Source organism: Osmerus mordax, chromosome 27 (genome assembly GCF_038355195.1).
Source record: "Osmerus mordax isolate fOsmMor3 chromosome 27, fOsmMor3.pri, whole genome shotgun sequence".
Taxonomy (NCBI): domain Eukaryota; kingdom Metazoa; phylum Chordata; class Actinopteri; order Osmeriformes; family Osmeridae; genus Osmerus; species Osmerus mordax.
The window spans coordinates 9,095,037-9,113,363 of record NC_090076.1 but is presented as its reverse complement, the minus strand read 5'-3'; the positions used below and the strand labels follow the sequence as shown (position 1 = coordinate 9,113,363).

At 53.9% G+C, this 18,327-nt stretch overlaps 1 protein-coding gene across 1 annotated transcript in view; it reads left to right on the top strand.

Annotated features, from left to right (window-relative positions):
• hmcn1 (hemicentin 1) overlaps positions 1–18,327 on the top strand; it is a 68,414-nt gene that overhangs the window by 32,993 nt on the left and 17,094 nt on the right. Inside the window, exons 23-56 of the mRNA XM_067230229.1 lie at positions 247–374; positions 1,949–2,221; positions 2,320–2,415; positions 2,652–2,846; positions 3,035–3,165; positions 4,153–4,300; positions 4,545–4,671; positions 4,963–5,117; positions 5,249–5,527; positions 5,806–6,087; positions 7,312–7,420; positions 7,506–7,528; positions 7,606–7,686; positions 8,062–8,216; positions 8,415–8,538; positions 8,686–8,787; positions 9,532–9,708; positions 10,182–10,333; positions 10,451–10,574; positions 11,522–11,697; positions 11,796–11,892; positions 12,827–12,949; positions 13,040–13,195; positions 13,337–13,630; positions 14,105–14,272; positions 14,466–14,579; positions 14,829–14,915; positions 15,517–15,569; positions 15,611–15,689; positions 15,953–16,066; positions 16,609–16,761; positions 16,946–17,056; positions 17,732–17,853; positions 18,142–18,232. Coding sequence (XP_067086330.1) covers positions 247–374; positions 1,949–2,221; positions 2,320–2,415; positions 2,652–2,846; positions 3,035–3,165; positions 4,153–4,300; positions 4,545–4,671; positions 4,963–5,117; positions 5,249–5,527; positions 5,806–6,087; positions 7,312–7,420; positions 7,506–7,528; positions 7,606–7,686; positions 8,062–8,216; positions 8,415–8,538; positions 8,686–8,787; positions 9,532–9,708; positions 10,182–10,333; positions 10,451–10,574; positions 11,522–11,697; positions 11,796–11,892; positions 12,827–12,949; positions 13,040–13,195; positions 13,337–13,630; positions 14,105–14,272; positions 14,466–14,579; positions 14,829–14,915; positions 15,517–15,569; positions 15,611–15,689; positions 15,953–16,066; positions 16,609–16,761; positions 16,946–17,056; positions 17,732–17,853; positions 18,142–18,232 — 4,799 coding nt within the window. The remainder of the gene's footprint in view (positions 1–246; positions 375–1,948; positions 2,222–2,319; positions 2,416–2,651; positions 2,847–3,034; positions 3,166–4,152; positions 4,301–4,544; positions 4,672–4,962; positions 5,118–5,248; positions 5,528–5,805; positions 6,088–7,311; positions 7,421–7,505; positions 7,529–7,605; positions 7,687–8,061; positions 8,217–8,414; positions 8,539–8,685; positions 8,788–9,531; positions 9,709–10,181; positions 10,334–10,450; positions 10,575–11,521; positions 11,698–11,795; positions 11,893–12,826; positions 12,950–13,039; positions 13,196–13,336; positions 13,631–14,104; positions 14,273–14,465; positions 14,580–14,828; positions 14,916–15,516; positions 15,570–15,610; positions 15,690–15,952; positions 16,067–16,608; positions 16,762–16,945; positions 17,057–17,731; positions 17,854–18,141; positions 18,233–18,327) is intronic.

The window sequence follows — 18,327 nt, the reverse complement described above, 5'->3', positions numbered from 1 at the left end:
TACACACACATACAGTACACACACACACACACACACATACAGTACACACACACACACACGTACATACAGTACACACTCACACATACATACAGTACACACTCACACATACATACAGTACACACACACATACATACAGTACACACACATACAGTACACACACACACACACATACAGTACACACACACACACACAGGTACACACACACACACACCCATGTGTGTTTGACGTGTGTGTCCCTCTCCCCAGACACACCCAGCTGCCCTCAGGCTCTATGAAGATCGCAGAGAGCAGAGTTTCTGACAGCGGCCTTTATGTGTGTTTCGCCTTCAACATTGCTGGCAATTTCACCCAGACTGTCAATCTCAGTGTTCACGGTAAGGGCCTATGCTAAATACTGTACAGAACTGGAAGGCACACAGACACTACATCACAATTGTATTCATTTCACACTCTTCTCATAAAGACACAAACCAGAACAACAGAATATTCCGGAAGGTTCTGTGGTGCTCTACTGTTGCTACGCTAATAAGCTAACGCTCCCAGTACAATTATACTATATCCACAGTCTAATGATACATCTTTCAGACTAGCAACTCAGAACAGATGCAAATGTACCCACTTGGAAGACTCAGTCGACAAGCAGTCATCCACAGACATTCCCAGGGAACGACATCATCTGTCAGCTTGTTTTAATCGTCTGAGCCGTGTCATTCATCCTGCGTTTCAGCCCAGACATACACTCGCAGGAGTGATGCAGTTAAATACCACGTGCGTGAGAACATCCCACTGCCGGTGTAAAACACGGGAGGGATGTGTCCTGAATGTGTCCTGTGACGAGAGAGAGAGAGAGAGAGAGAGAGAGAGAGGGAGAGAGGGGGAGAGAGGGGGAGAGAGGGAGGGAGAGAGACGGAGAGAGAGAGACGGAGAGAGAGAGACGGAGAGAGAGAGACGGAGAGAGACAGAGAGAGACAGAGACAGAGACGGAGAGAGAGACAGAGAGAGACAGAGACAGAGACGGAGAGAGAGACGGAGAGAGACAGAGAGAGACAGAGACAGAGACGGAGAGAGAGACAGAGAGGACCTTGGCCCAGGTGATGTCAGCATGGGAGAGGTTCACAACCTCGGACAGACGGCAAGGGAGGGGGGGGAGGGGAGGGGAGAGGAGATGATGGATGGATGCAGAGGAGAGGAGAAGAAAGACATGAGAGAAGAGAAAATGAAACGGGATGACAGCGTTGAGTCGAACATGATGACTGCACAGAGGGTGTTCAGGAACGTGCTAAGTGCTGCTGGAAACCACAGGCGCTGGATGAACGCTGTCATTAACTTGCGGCAATCTGAACGGCAGATTATAATGATCGAGCGTGTGTGTGTGTGTAGGCACGTGCATTGGTGCCAAAACACTCAGAACAGACTGCGAATTATGACACTCGTTAAACACTGTCATAGGCTTCAAAGGAAGATACAAAAAAGGGGAAAATGTCAAAGATAAAGATGTGTGGTCTTGGGGAAGAAGCCTAACGAGAAAGTTGGTTAGAAAAGGAACGTTCGACGACAATTCTCAGGATGTGGGTTTGATTTAAGTTACAGTAGAACCACACAAAGACAGTAACTGTCGTCAATACTGATAATAATAATAATAATATCTGCCTTTCTTGCACTGAAAGCGCTACTTGTGTATTCAGGGGTCTTTTAGGAGTGTCTGTTTTATATACAACACATTCACATTTACATTTAGTCATTTAGCAGACGCTCTTATCCAGAGCGACTTACAGTAAGTACAGGGACATTCCCCCGAGGCAAGTAGGGTGAAGTGCCTTGCCCAAGGACACAACTTCATTTGACACGGCCAGGAATCGAACCAGAAACCTTCAGATTACTAGCCCGATTAACACGTTTCAATAACCTCTCCCTCACCACCACGTCCCCCCCCCACCTCCCTCCCCAGTGCCCCCCAGCATCCAGCCAGGCCCCAGGGTGATGAAGGTACAGGTGGGCCACCCTGTGGAGCTGCCCTGCGCCGCCCGGGGCATCCCGGAGCCCATCCTCGCCTGGCTGAAGGAGGGCGCCGCCCTGCAGGCAGACGGGGGGCGTTACAGCGTCTCGTCAGACGGCAGTCTGGCCCTGGGCCAGGTGAGGGTGGAGGACGAGGGCATCTACACCTGCCTGGCATCCAACCTGGCAGGCCAGGACCAGGCCGACACACAGCTGCTGGTGCAGGGTGGGTCCACTCACAGCGCTGACTGTCTTCACATGCATGTATACTGGATATTCAATAGTTAATATTAACAATGAGTGTGTGTGTCTGTGTGTCCTCAGTCCCCCCGGTGGTGGACGTCCTGGAGCCTCCGTTCAACAGCCCCCTGCAGGAGAGAGTGGCCAACCAGCGCATAGCCTTCCCATGCCCTGCCAAAGGTCTGGTAGTACGCTCTAACACACACACACACACACACACATGTAGACACACACACACGTAGACACACACACACCTGTAGACACACACACACACATGTAGACACACACACACACACACACACACACATGTAGACACACACACACACATGTAGACACACACACACACACACTTTAAAACTACTGCCAAACATTGTTCCCTCTCTTCCTCCCTCCTTCCCCTCCTCTCTCCCTCTCAGGCACTCCCACGCCGGTGATCAGGTGGTTGCGTAACGGCCAGGAGCTGACAGGAAGCGAGCCCGGCGTCTCCATCCTGGAGGACGGCACCCTACTCATCCTGGCGTCCGTGTCGCCCCTGGACAGCGGCGAGTACGTCTGCATGGCCGTCAACGACGCCGGCTCCACCGAGAGGAAGTACCAGCTCAAAGTGAACGGTGAGCTAGCGTAGCGTAGCGTAGCGTAGCGTAGCATAGCTTAGCGTAGCGTAGCGTAGCATAGCATAGCATAGCATAGCATAGCATAGCATAGCATAGCGAACAGTGTCCTTTTATATACATTCATTCATTCCTTAAATCCTCTACTTGACCCTTCAACCCTGACCTCCACCTTGGCCTCCCTGCAGTGCCCCCGGATATCCGTGACAACGCGTCGCCGGGCAACGTGTCCGTGGTGTTGAACCAGCCCACCACCCTGCTGTGTGATGTCACAGGAAGTCCCACCCCGGTCATCACCTGGTACAAGGACGGACTTCCTGTAGGTGAACTCCAATCGCATACCCAAGTGCCAATCATGTGTCAAAGATTATTCCACTAGAAGCTTCATAATGTCCTTGTTTCGTAATTGTCAGGGTTAAATAGACTGGATACATGACGTTGGCTCAAAGTAAAGAGAGGTTGATTTATAGAAGGCTGTTATTCCATTAAAGAGAGCCCATTAGAGGAGAGGGAGTTATGATTACAGGGTGAACGCTCCAACGTGAAGGGGAGTAAAGCAAAGCTCATAAAAACATTTTTATATGGATCATACGCAGACGTGAGGGAGTGTGAGTGTGTGTGTGTGTGTGTGTGTGTGTGTGTGTGTGTGTGTGGTGAGTGAGTGTGTGTGTGTGTGTGCATAGAAGCTTGCGTAGGCCTGTGTGTCAGATAAAAACACTGGTCAGGGAAATATCTAATCAGCGGCCCCGTGTATGTAATGGCACATAATAATGATGTATTAATATGAGAGTGTTATGGAGAGTAATGTTCCATCTCATGTTGGCTGGCTGGGTGCTGGTCCTTAGTGGCTTCAGCCTCTCCCCTCAACCTTCCTGCTTCCTGCTCGGGGGGCAGGCTTGCTGTCGGTACATGTTAGTCTGGTAATGGAGAGTTTGTTTGAAGGACTAGGTCATGTCTCGTTCCCTGTGTGATGCAAGTTCAGAGCAAGAGTGGAAATGTTGCTGACCCTTCAGTTTGCAGTGTTTCTAATGTGTTTTAAAGGGTTTCACCAGTTTGATTACGTGTATAGTATACTCGGCGGCTTGTCACAGAACGGAGAGAGATAAACGGAGAAATACAAAAACCCTAGCTTTTTGTATTCTTTACAGCACTTTTTGTTTTTCTTCTTTAATGTGATGAATGTGTATGTGCGTGTCTGGGTGTGTGTGGTGTCTGTGTGTGCGCGTGTGTGTGTGTGTGGTGTCTGTGTGTGTGTGTGTGCGTGTGTGTGTGTGGTGTCTGTGTGTGTGCGTGTGTGTGTGTGTAGGTGGTCCCCAGCAGCAGTGTGCAGATCCTGCAGAGGGGGAAGACCCTGAGGCTCCAGCAGGCCGCCTCCAGCGACGCAGGGAGCTACAGCTGCCAGGCCGTCAACATCGCAGGAAGCAGCGAGAAGGCCTTCCACCTGGACGTCCTGGGTAGGAGGCCACCCCCACCCAGCACCGCGGCACCTCACACGGTCACACACACACACACCTTCAGCTCAACGACTCAGAACAAACCACCACGCATCAACACAGCAGAATGTTCAGTCAAAGTTCAATCAGTACACATCAGACATGAGAGAATCTGTGGTTTTGCAGTATGCGTAGAACCGTACGTTGCCGGGCAGGTCTGTACGTTCTACGTTCTTAGTCACAGTTGTTCTACTCTGCGTCTCAGTCCCTCCCACCATCACGGGGAGGGATTCCTCCAGCGACATCTCAGCCGTGATCAACCAGGAGATCAGACTGGAGTGCCAGGCCACAGGAGTGCCCTTTCCCACAATCCACTGGTACAAGGACAGGAAGTGAGTGCTCTCGAGTTACTTCCTGTTCCAAGTTCACGCAGCCTTGTTTCTCACTAAATCAACATGAAAATGTATGCATAAATAATCCCAGGGAATGAGTGGGGCATTAAACTAGATTACCGCAGCGGAATTGGCCTCCAGGCACTGAAAATGAAGGGATTATAATCCTATGTTGCCATAGGAACCTACCCATAATGCCTTCATGTCCCCTGAGAGCAGCTGGGGCTGTTCCAGCCTGCTGTCAGACTCCCTCCAGTAGCTGACCTCCACGCCCCCCTCCTCTCCCCCCAGGCTGCTGTTCCTGGGCGACCCCAACGTGGAGCTCTCCGACGGGGGGCAGGTGTTGAAGATCAAGAGCGCCCGTCTGGGAGACCAGGCCCGCTACCAGTGCAGTGTCACCAACGCCGCGGGCAAACAGTCCAAGGACTTCAACCTCAGTGTTTATGGTGAGGGGGGGGATGCTGGTGGGGGGGTGGTGGGGGGTGGGGGTCCGTGTGTGTGTTTGTGTGTGTCAGGTGTTGCCGAATACGAAAGGAAAGAAGCTTAAACAATTGCAAATTGTTCTCCGTCCTCTCAGTCCCCCCCACCATCAAAGGCGGGAACCTCACCTCCGAGGTTACCGCCCTCCTGGGCGCCACGGTAACGCTGGAGTGCGAGGCGCGTGGCGTCCCGCTACCGGCCGTCACCTGGTACCGGAACGGCGCCGCCGTCCTGTCCAGCCGCCAGGCGCAGTACGTGGACCGAGGTCACTTCCTGAAGATCCCGCTCGCCCAGGCGTCCGACGCCGGCCGCTACACCTGCAGGGTGACCAGTGTGGCTGGCAGCGCCGACAGGAACTACCGCCTGGACGTTTACCGTAAGAACCTTCCCTGTCCTGCCAGGACATGGCGCTCTGGTCTGGGTTCTTTGTCTTTAACAAGGTGTCTCTTGCAGGTGTGGAACACGACTTGGAGGGAAATTGAGAAGAAGATATTTCCTGTAGACAAGTGTTGTTGACATTAGAAATACATTATGCTGTGTACATTAGATCCTTGATATTCTCTTCATTCTTACACTCTCTCTCCTCCTCTCTCTCTCTCTCTCTCTCTCTCTCTCTCTCTCTCTCTGTCTCTGTCTCTCTCTGTCTCTCCTCAGTGCCCCCCACCATCGCGGGGGGCCAGGACACCCCCACAGAGCGAAAGGTGGTCCTGAGCCAGCCCCTGACCCTGGAGTGTGAGGCCGGGGGCCACCCAGCGCCCTCGCTGACCTGGCTGAAGGACGGCGTGCCGGTCAGGGAAGTGCCCGGCGTCCGTGTGCTCCAGCAAGGCCGCAGGGTGGAGATCACCTCCGCCAGCGTCTCCGACGCCGGACGCTACGTCTGCCTGGCAACCAGCATCGCCGGGGAGAAGGAGATCAAGTACGACGTCAGCGTGCTAGGTGCGTTGCCCCCCCCCCCCACACACACACGTACACACGTACACATCAACGCATGAGTTCAGTGTGCAGCACGGTGATACAGTCCAGCTTCCCTCGAATGAGTTTCTTTGTCTTCTGAACCACAGTCTCTCAAAATATAGACTTTTTATTTGTCTTGGCTCAGACGTTCTGGTGTTGTAACTCTATCCTGGTGTAACAGCCAGACAGGTCTGATCAGTAAATCACAGAGATGACAGGACTCAGGGAAAACACCAATCTAAGATCATTTGCTCTAGTTTATTTTACTGTATTTTTCTTTCAGTGTGGTGATTAGTCAACGTCAGGAGAAAGAGACTTGCCCAGAGTTAACTTGTTTTCCTCTGTTCTGGCAACTAAGCTTGTGTGTGTGTGTGTGTGTGTGTGTGTGTGTGTGTGTGTGTGTGTGTGTGTGTATGTGTGTGTGCGCTCGTCTGTGCTATAGGGAGAAACAGTATTAGAAAGAAAGAAATATTGAGATATGTAGACGATCAGTCTTCTCCACTGTGTCGGAATGATTTTAGCCATCTGCATGACTGTGGAAGAGCAAGGATGATGCATGGTGGCTATGCACACACCACACACACACACATCTCACACACCACACGCCACACACACATACAGTACCACACATCACACCAAACGCACGCACACACACCACACACACACACACTCAACACATGTTTCTCTTTCTCCCAAATCCCTCTCACACACACACTGTCACGAGAGAAAGACTCCCAGCATCCCAGTGTTTCCCATCGCTGCCTCAGCTGGGAGGTGCAGAGAATCAAGTGAACTCATGTTAGAACCCGAGACAGAGAGCCACAGAGAGATCTGGGATCTGAGGCTCGGCATCGATCATCTCCACATCTGGATGTGGGGGAGAGACCCAGCGTGTACACACGCCGTCTTCCCACATCACGTCTGCCAGTCTGCCCAGATGGCTTCAGATCTGGGTTCATGGGCTGTTGATTTGCTGTACAGTAGAACCGTTGTTACTCTGAGACTCTGAGAACACCAAAGGGAGGGGGTTGTGAGGACAAGGTTTTCAAAGGTACTCGGCCACAAAAAGGTCAAATGCTCGGAGATGTTCTACCGTGGAGTCAAGGGGAAGGAAAACAAGAGTTCTAACATGTCTCCTGTTTCCTTGTGTTCTCCTGTGGCCTCCTATGTGAAACGTGTTTGTTGACATTTTTGGTTCCGCCCCAGTGCCCCCGTTCATCGAGGGCGGGGAGGAGGAGACGGAGACCACGGTGGTCGTCGACAGCGCTCTGGAGCTTGAGTGTCACGCCACAGGAAGCCCCGCCCCCGTCATCACGTAAGGCTCTCTCACACTCACACACACACACACGTAGATACACACACAGACACACCTCAACCTTTGCGGCGTGGCTGTTCTCCAGGTGGTTCAAGGACGGCCCAGCCGGTCAGGCAGGGTGCTCTCTTTTGTTTTTTTTGTGTTTATCCCTCTCCCCCCCCCTTGGCCTGGTGTCACGGGCCAAGGTGTCGGACACGGCCGCTTCCAGTGCGTGGCCACCAACGAGGCAGGGGACCACGAGAGGGACTTCAACGTGGTGGTTCACGGTGAGCTAGCGCCTTCTTGCTCGCTCCTGCATGCGATCGATCCTGTATCTTGACACGAGGCATCAGCTTGGCTTCTTAACCTGTATCTTCTGCTCTGTGTGCAAGCAACAGAAGTGTCGCAGGGTACAGTCATGACAGTACGGCATCTCGTCTTCTCTTTTACTGGGATTTCGGAGGGTCGTCTGTTTCCTTTGATGGTTACGTCTTTTCCTCTCTCTCTCCCTCTCTTCCCTCCACTCTCTCTCTCTCTCTTCCTCTCTCCCTCTACCCCTGTCTCTCCCACTGTCTCTCTTCCACTCTCTCTCTCCCTTTCTCTCCCCTCCACTCTCTCTCTCTCTCTCTCTCTCTCTCTCTCTCTCCCCCCCCCCCCTCCAGTCCCTCCGTCCATCCGCTCGTCGGGTCCTGCGGAGCGCTCGGTGGTCCTCCACAAGCCCATCAGCCTCCAGTGCGTGGCGGCTGGCGTCCCTCCTCCCAGCATCACCTGGCTGAGGACCGGCCGCCCTGTGGACGTGACGCAGGAGCACCTGAAGGTGGCAGCTCTCACCTGCCCCTCACAAACACCCTCGCTTGAGCAGTTGTATTCATTCGATTGAACAATTGGGGATTTGAACCTGTGACCTCTTGATATGCTCTAACCACTAAGCTTTACCCTCCCCTAGTTCTCAGTCAAAGTCTCAGGTCGATGTATGATATCTAAATGTTGTATATGCTCATGTGTGTTCTCACAGCTGGAGTTGGAAGGTAGAACCCTCGTCATCACGGAGGCCAGAGCAGAGCATGCTGGGAGATACACGTGCGTGGCGACCAACGCTGCCGGGGAGGCTCAACACCACACCCGCCTCAGTGTCTATGGTAACGGGAAAAACACCTCTCTCCCTGTCTCTCCTCCTCCGGCTTTGTGTGCACTTATGTTATCTTCCTCCTCTGGGGCTGAGTATACGTACATACACGCCAGCCTGTCATACAACACGCGTGTGTGTGCCTGTGCGTGTTCCACAGAGCCTCCCAGCATTCCATATTCTGGAGAGATCTTCAATGAGACCATCCTGGCCAGCTACCCCACCAAGCTGGAGTGCAAGGCCACAGGGGCTCCTCTCCCAGGTAGGACCCGCCCCACACACACACCCGAGTTAGGCTGACCTCCCAGCTGGCAGGGTTAGGTCGACCTGCACGCCCTCTGAGGTCGTGCGTGCGTGCAGCAGGGAGAGGCGAACGGCCACATTCCGATGAGCGGCGTCACGGTCGAGGCCGGGGGACGTCTCTGCATATCCAGAGCAGGTGTTTCCCTCCTGATCTGATAACCCAGGAATGGATTCATCAGAAAACGAGCTCGTTTCAAACAGCTGCAAGCCAGGGTGTTTTTCCCTGACTCTGTCACCTAGTGATGCTGGACCAGAGCCAGGTCGGACTACAGCTCAGATAAAGGAGCTAGTTGAAGACGTGAAAAGTGTCTCACGAGTTCTCACGAAATGTGGTCGAAGAGTGGTTTAGAAAGTGGTGATGAACAAAATGCGTTTGAATGAGACGTGTTTTGAGTAATCAGATGTTACAGTATTCATGTACAGTTCATGCATGGTGAAGTGTGGAGGGAGTCAGGTGGCTGAGCGGTTAGGGAATAGGGCTAGTAATCAGAAGGTTGCTGGTCCGATTCCTGGCCGTATCAAATGTGTTGTGTCCTTGGGCAAGGCACTTCACCCTACTTGCCCCGGGGAGAATGTCCCTGTACTTACTGTAAGTCGCTCTGGATAAGAGCGTCTGCTAAATGACCCCCCCAAAAAAGTGTAATGTTCAAGGTCTTGTGGACAATGACACTTGTGTCCCTGTTCTCTGTCCGCGTGTGTTCAGCCATCACCTGGTACAAAGACGGTCGCCCGCTGACCAGCGCAGCCGGCGTGAGCATCCTGAAACGCGGCCATGTTCTGGAGATCGACCGCGCCCAGCTCTCGGACGCGGGCCTGTACCGCTGCGTGGCGGTCAACCTCGCCGGGAAGGCGGAGCTCTCCCACCGGCTCCAGGTGTACGGTGAGCGACCGTGACCACACACAGAACCTTTTGAAACCACAACATGACCGTGCGGTCCAAAACCCAACGTGTTCGTCAGACGTAGCAGGGGGGAGCACATGGGGGGTCAGAGGTCATCCAGAATGCAGGTGATGAGTTACTCACAGATGGTGGAGTCCAGTGAACATGACCACATGGGAGGAAGCAGTACGTTATACGATCAGGAACCCATGGAACGTTCTCATGGGGCCCGCGTGTGGTTAGAACAGCCCTTGAGAGAACAGTGAGGGTCTACAGGAGTCACGCAGTTATCTCTGCACAGGAAACGCCAGTTCTGTTTTGCATCAGACAGGCTGATGTCGTCAGACACAACTGAGACTGAGAGAGTGTGTGTGGAGGAGGGAGTGTGTGGAGGAGGGAGTGTGTGGAGAGAGTGTGCGTGAGTACCAGTCTGTCATGTGACTGGTGTGTAAAGCCCTCCCCTCCCCCGGCAGTGCCCCCGGTCATCTCCAGCCGGGGGGGCATGGTGACGGTGGTGGTGAACGAGGAGGCCAGGCTGGAGTGTGAGGCGTCGGGGGTGCCCCCGCCCAACCTCACCTGGCTCAAGGACGGCAGCCCTGTGGCCAGCGTATCCAATGGCATACAGGTAAACACCTTCTACTTCCTGTTTGTGTGGGCGCCAGGTTTTTATCCTGGTTGTGGGTCTTTTGTGTGTGTGTCAAGTGATCCTCTAATAATAATAATAATGTGTGTGTGTTTCCAGGTGTTGTCTGGTGGCAGAGTGCTGTTGTTCAGCAGTGCCCAGGTCAGTGATACGGGCAGGTTCACCTGTGTAGCGGTCAATGCTGGGGGAGAGCAACTCCGAGATTATGACCTGCATGTGTATGGTGAGTACAGTCTAAACCACACACACTCTGCACATACACACACACACACACACACACATTCAGCACATACACACTCACGCACGCACCACATTCTAGAATGGCTACTAACAAGTCCATGAACTCAGCACAAGCAATATGCTACAACTTGGAAATAAGTGTGGTTTGTCGAAAGTTAAACACTTCAGTCAGTTTACCTCAGGAAAGAGATGTTTTGACCAATTTAGCCTTTAAATGAGCCCAATCAACTCCAGTCTGAATCAATTTCCTCAACTTACTCTGAAGAACTGTAACACGAGAGAGTGGTGAGTGTGTGTGTGTGTGTGTGTCAGTGTTCGAGCGCCCGTGTTTACGTCTCGTGAGTGCGTAACGCTTTCAACATGTGTGACGAGACGTGCATCTCGTCTGCGTCGCTCAGCGCAGCAGAGGACGATGTCCAGACAAAGAAAGCCAGACTTGTCTTTAATCACAACCGTTCTCCAACTACATCCTGCGTCTGGCCTTCCCCCCGTGACACACGTGACACACGCGTGTTTTGTTTTCCAAACTGACATCATTCCGCGAGAAACTGGCCCCCTTTTGAAGTGTTCGACGCCAAGACAAACGGGAGGTTTCTGATTGAGAAAGTGCAGCAATCACACTACGAACCGTATTTTAGGATTATCTGGGCTGATGATGAGTCAGATGTTTCTGATTGGCCGTCCCAGTGGAAGTGGAAAGTAGCGTAGTAGTTTGTTTTGTTTCGAGGGGTTGTCCAGCAGGGTGGTGACCAGAGGGAGTTGTGCAGGGCGGAGTGCTGGACTTCTGAGAGTCCATCTCCATCGCCAGTCTGAGGTCATCGTCTGGGTCTGAAATCCGCCCCGGTGCCAGTTGCATTGTGGGAAACAGAGGCCCAGTTGGCCCACGTTTATCAGTGTGTGTGTGTGTGTGTGTGTGTGTGTCTCTCGCAGTGCCTCCCAACATCATGGGCGAGGAGGTGAACGCCACGGTGATGCTGGGTCGCCCGGTCGAGCTGCGTTGCCAGGGCGACGCCATCCCGCCGCCCACCCTGTCCTGGCGTAAAGACGGCCGCCCGCTGTTCCGGAAGCCCGGCCTTACCGTGTCCGAGGACGGCAGCGTCCTGAAGGTAGGAGGACACCTCTCCCCGCCCTCCTGTCTGCATCCCTGTCACTGTCATTGGTCGTTGAGTGTGATTGACAGGCTGACGGCCCTATCCTGTGGCAGGTTGACAGTGCCCAGGTGCAGGACTCGGGCAGGTACACTTGTGAGGCCACCAACGTCGCCGGCAAGACCGAGAAGAACTACAACCTTAACGTCTGGGGTGAGTTTGTGTGTGCGTCTGTGTGTGTGTGTGCGCGTGTGTGTGTGTGCGTGTCTGTGTGTGTGTGCGTACACACGTGATTGTGTGTGTCACTTTCATGCTTACTTGAGTGCCTGCCCATGTCGGCAGATAATTCACTGAACGACTAAAGAAACATTCAATAACATAACTTCCAGATGACCTAGTTTGGAGCGTAGCCTCTGAAAGGATCTCCAAGTTCTCCTCTCTCCAGAAGCCCTCAGGGTGATCTACAGGCAGGTCTCTCTCCTCTCTCCAGAAGCCCTCAGGGTGATCTACAGGCAGGTCTCTCTCCTCTCTCCAGAAGCCCTCAGGGTGATCTACAGGCAGGTCTCTCGACAGCAGGGCAGCGCTCCATTAACAGAGCTGGCCCGGTTGTTGAAACAGACTCCCGGAGTGAACAGGCTCTGGAGTTGTAGCGGCCCGCTGTTACCATGGCGCCCGGATTGTTTGGTCTGATCTGACACGGGTGTTTATGTTGGATCCGTTGACACCTCGGAGGCGACGTGTGAGAGGGGGCGGTGTGTGTGAGTGTGTGTGAGTGTGTGTGAGTGTGTGTGCGAGTGTGTGAGTGTGTGTGCGAGTGTGTGTGCATGTTCCATGCATGCATTCGTATGGTCTGGAAGGAGAGCTGTGCAGCATATTAAACCCCCAGTCAGCCTATAACATCCTGAGGCAGATGTAGTCCTGTGGTGTGTGTGATAATAACAGTACTGGACTGTCCACACGCACTGTAGAGAACAGAAAGAGGCACTCTAGACTCCTAACATGGCAAGATCGCCCTCTAGTGTCGTCTTGGTGTCATTACAGCTGCCCTCCTTGCATTCCTACGGTACATCACTGAAATGTAACGACACTATTTAGCTGCGCCTCTGTGTGCAAAGACGTCGGACTGACTGCGCTGCTGTTGTCCCAGTCTCTCCCAGCATCCGCGGGTCAGAGGAGGTGTCTCCCCTGACCGTGATGGAGGGCAACCTGATCACACTGGTGTGTGAGTCCAGCGGAATCCCCCCTCCCAGCCTCACCTGGAGGAAAAACGGTACGACAGCTCACCTGGGTGTGTGAGTGAGTGTGTGTTTACGCGTGTGTATGTGTGTCTCACGCCGGTCTGTACCCTGTGATCCCGTAGCGGCGGAGGTGAGCTCGTCCTCGCGGGTCAAGGTTCTGTCCGGAGGACGCCAGCTCCAGATCTCCAGCACCGAGAGGACAGACTCCGCCTCCTACAGCTGCACGGCAACCAACGCGGCCGACGCCGTCTCCAAGGAGTACAGCCTGCAGGTGTACGGTACGTCCAGACCGCGGGCCCGCCCCCTCACTCCCCACACGGCCTGAGGAAAGCGTACGATTGGCTTAAACGTTTAGACACAGGAAGTGAGTAGCGTCTTAAGGGGGCGTGGCTTTCACTCACCCACTCCTCTCACTTCAGTTCGCCCTTCCATCAGACCCAGTGGGGGCGGGGCCGAGGGCGGGGCCGGGGACGTCACGGTGACGAGGGGCGGGAACGTGACCCTGCGGTGCGAGGCGGACGGCGTGCCGCGCCCGGCAGTCACCTGGCTGAAGGACGGGCGGCCAATCACGGAGCAGCAAGGAGCCCGAGTGCTGAACGAGGGCCGGCTGCTGCAGTTGACCGACGCCAATGTGTCGGACACGGGCCGCTACACGTGTGAGGCCGTGAACGTGGCGGGACAGGCCGACAGCAAGCATGACGTCAACGTACACGGTGAGAGAACACGTTTAGGACAGGATGGATACGCTACAGGACTACAGAGATCACATGACTACACGTTAACGTATCACATGGTCACGTTTTCATCCTCTCCCTCTCTCTCTCTTTCTCTCTCTTTATTTCTCTCCCCCTTACCCTCTCTCTCTCTCTCACTCCCCTTCACCCTCACTCTCTCTCCCTCACCATTTCTCCCTCCCTCTCTCTTTCTCTCCCTCACCCTCTCTCTCTCCCTCCCCCTCTCTCTCTTTCTCTCCCCCTCTCTCTCACTCCCCCCCCTCTCTCTCACTCCCCCCCTCTCTCTCACTCCCCCCCCTCTCTCTCACTCCCCCCCTCTCTCTCTTTCTCTACATCACCCTCTCTCTCTCCCTCCCCCTCTCTTTCTCTCTCACCCTCTCTCTCTCACTCCTCCTCTCTCTCTCACTCCCACCCCCTCTCCCCCCCCCCACCCTTCTGGAACCCTCTCTCCAGTCCCCCCCAGCATCAGTGGAGTGACGCGTGTTCCAGAGGAGGTCAGTGTGGTGGTGAAGAACCCTGTGGCCCTCACCTGCGAGGCCTCGGGAATCCCCCTCCCCACCATCACCTGGCTGAAGGACGGCCGGCCAATCAGAGCCTCCAGCTCCGTCCGGGTCCTCTCAGGTCAGCTCCCATTGGATGAAACTTCCGCCACTCACAGAAATCTTAAAGAGGGTTTACTACAACGAGGAGAACTCAGATGTAGTTTAAAACTCTGAGGAGTGACACTGATATCTCACTCTAAAAAACGTAATGTAATTTCATTCTGGCTCAACGGTTTCAGCTCAGCCAATCGTTGTCTGTTTTTTTCTCTCAGGGGGGCGGAGCCTGCGCCTAATGCATGCGTCAGTGGAGGATTCTGGGAGATACACCTGCGTGGTGTCGAACAGTGCAGGAGAGGAGAGGAAGGACTTTGACATGGAGATCCTCGGTAACATCATCAACATCAACTCTGTGTGTGTGTGTGTGTGTCAACCCTGGTGTGTGTGTGTGTGTGTGTGTGTGTGTGTTAATGTGAACCCTGGTGTGTGTGTGTGTGTGTGTGTGTGTGTGTGTAAACCCTGGTGTGTGTGTGTGTGTGTGTGTGTGTGTAAACCCTGGTGTGTGTGTGTGTGTGTAAACCCTGGTGTGTGAGTGTGTGTGTGTGTAAACCCTGGTGTGTGTGTGTGTTATGCTGCAGTGCCCCCCAGCATCGTGGAGGGAGGTGTTGTCCAGGACGTCAAGGTCAAGGAGAGGCACAACGTGACCCTGACGTGTGAGGTCACAGGTAGGTCTCTCCGTCGCTATGGAAACACGTTCATCATACAAGATTTTGTTATCGTCTGTAGTTTTCATACAAAATAGTGCTTTGAATAAAAATAAAGTACTTTAAACAACAACAACAAAAAATATAATGTATAAGATCAAGTATAAGTTTTAACTTAGTCATCACTCCTTCACTGTGTCATTGTTTCCGACGTAATCTTAAGATCCCCTCTCATAACCGTCGCCTAGGTAACCCCGCTCGGAGATCAGGTGGTTGAAGGACGGCCAGCCGTTGGACAGACGTCAGCAGGTGATGTCACACGGGCGTTTCCTGCAGGTGTGGGGCGCCCAGGTGGGCGACACGGGCAGGTACACCTGTCTGGCCTCTAACAGCGCAGGGACCGCAGCAAGCACTTCAACCTTAACATCCTGGGTAAGACACACACACACACAAACATACTGTGTATACAGTATACACACACACACATGCATATCTTGTGTATATACACACACACACGTACATACGTAAGTGTATATATATACAAACAGACACACACACACACACACACAGGGGTGATGTAACACCCAGCAGTGACTGGTCTTGTCCCCTCCCTCCATCCCAGTCACCCCCACCATCTCTGGCTCTGGTCCCGAGGGCGCGGCCGAGGAGGTGACGGTGACCCTGAACAGCCCCACGTCGCTGGTGTGCGAGTGCAGTCCTACCCCCCCGCCCTCATCACCTGGCTCAAGGACGGCACCCCCTTCGAATCCAACCGCAACATCAGAGTGCTTCCAGGTCAGGGGTCAAACCCAGAGAGTTGTTTCAACGTCCTGTCCCTTATGTACACACCCCTAACCCCCGGCCCTGATGTGACCCCTAACCCCCGGCCCTGATGTGACCCCTAACCCCCGGCCCTGATGTGACCCCTAACCCCCGGCCCTGATGTGACCCCTAACCCCCGGCCTGATGTGACCCCCTAAAACCCCCGGCCCTGATGTGACCCCTAACCCCCGGCCCTGATGTGACCCTAACCCCCGGCCCTGATGTGACCCCCCCAGGCGGGCGCACCCTGCAGATCATCAGCGCCAGGCAGGAGGACGCGGGGAGGTACACCTGTCTGGCCACCAACGAGGCCGGGGAGACCCTGGAAGACTACGAGGTCAAAGTTTACAGTGAGTCACCTCCCGGTTGAGCAGGCCCAGCCGCTTCCTAGGTTTCCAGGTAACTTTGGTGCTAGGTAACTTTGGTTGCTAGTAACTGCGTGCCTCTCCTCCCGTAGTTCCTCCTCAGATCAATAAGAACAATGTTCCGGGGGAGGGGCTGGTTCCTAGGAGGTCAAGCTGAAGGTCAACAACACCTTGACGCTGAGTGTGAAGCTCAGGCATCCCCGTGCCCTCCTGCAGTGTTCAAGGACGGACAGGTTAGAAAACACACACGTTTAAAACGTGGTTTGTATCTCTCTCTCCCTCCATCCCTCCCTCCTCACTCCTCTCTCTCTCTCTCTCTCGCTCTCCTCTCTCTCTCTCTCTTCTCACTCTCTCACTCTCTCTCTCTCTCTCTCTCTCTTCTCTCTCTCTCTCTCTCTCTCTCTCTCGCTCTTTCTCTACCACACATACTTACATACATGCAATGGCTTTCTGTCTTCCTACCTCTCTCTCAGATCCTGAGGGCAGACGACCACGTGAGCATCACGGCTAGCGGCCGCGTGGTCCAGATCAGCAGGCCCAGGTGTCGGACACGCGCCGCTACACCTGCATCGCCTCCAACGTGCGCGGGGAGGACGAGAAGGACTTTGATGTAAATATTCAAGTGAAGCGGGTTCCCTTTGATTGGAGGTTCATGACGTCAGAGGTGGTGGAGGGGTCATGTGCCTTGGATCTGTCTGCATGCTCTCTCTCAGGTTTACAGGATGTGGCACGAACAAAGGTCCGACCTTCATCTCTCCTCTCTCTCTCTCGCTCTCGCTCTCTCTCTCTTCTCTCCCTCTGTCTGTTTCTCTCATGCACACACACTCGTTCTCTCCCTCTCCCTTCCTCTCTCTCCTCCCCCAGTCCTCCCAGTTTCCCCCAGGCCCGGTGGGGAGGGAACCTTCCCCCCCTCCCCCCCAGGCAGCTGGCTGGACCAGAGGGACGTGGTGCTGAACAACCCCATCTCCCTGTACTGTGAGACCAACGCAGTGCCCCCGCCCACCTGACCTGGTACAAGGACGGCGCGCCCTGGCTTCCAGTGACAAGTGCTCATCTTACCTGGTATGGACTACTGGTGTGTGGGAGGAGGGGGGGTATGTATGGTTGTGTGTGTGTGTGTGTGAGGGAGAGAGCTTGTTCTAGAGAGAGAGAGAGAGAGAGAGAGAGAGAGAGAGGGAGAGAGAGAGAGGGAGAGAGGGAAGAGAGAGCTTGTTCTGAGAGAGAGAGAGAGAGAGAGAGAGAGAGAGAGAGAGAGAGAGAGAGAGAGACAGAGAGAGCTTGTTCAGAGAGAGATCTGGTGTGTGGTTGCAGGTGGCCGTGTGCTGCAGATCCCCTGGGCTCAGGCAAAGGATTCTGGGAGGTACACGTGCGTGGCGGTGAACGAGGCAGGAGGGACTCCATCCAGTATGACGTCAGAGTGCTGAGTACGGACACACACACACACCTTCTCTCTCTCTTACACACACACTCTCAAACACACACACACATCTGGGACAAATGTCCTGTCTCCATGTTGTAATCTGTTCATAGACAGACTTAATCCGATAGGCTGTCTGAATAATGATATAAATCACGGGCTGCAAGTTGTCTGTGTGTCACCCCCCTCAGTCCCCCCCTCATCCGACGTGCGGGGGTGACTCCCCTGACCAGGTGAGGGTCCTGTGAACCAGACCACCCTGCTGGAGTGTCACGTGGACGGGCACCCCGCGCCCAATGTCACCTGGCTGAAGAACAGCCAGCCAATCAGCTCCCCCAGACTGCTGTCCAACGACGCACACTGCAGGTGAGCCCAGTCAGGACCGACCTGGACAAGAACTGAATGAACAACTCAATAATTGTATAAATATTAAACAATACATAATAGTAAAGAAATAACAATATTGATTCTATTATTTATTTATTCTATATATATATATTTTGTATTATTATAATATTTTAATCCCTTTTCATGAGAGCATAGGGTGTCATTCTAGAGGTTAGTGAGTGCAGGTACTTCCTGGGTTGAATGATGTCACTTCCTGGGTGTGAATGATGTCACCGGTCTGCTGTGTGTGTCTCAGGTGCTGAACGCTCAGGTGTCAGACACGGGGCAGTACGTGTGTGTGGCCAGCAACGTGGCCGGCAGCGCCGAGAAGGCCTTCAACCTCAACCGTCCACGGTGAGGCTGGACACACCCTGACAGTGTGTGTGTGTGTGTGTGTGTGGTGTGTGGCACAGGACCACACCCTGACAGTGTGTGTGTGTGT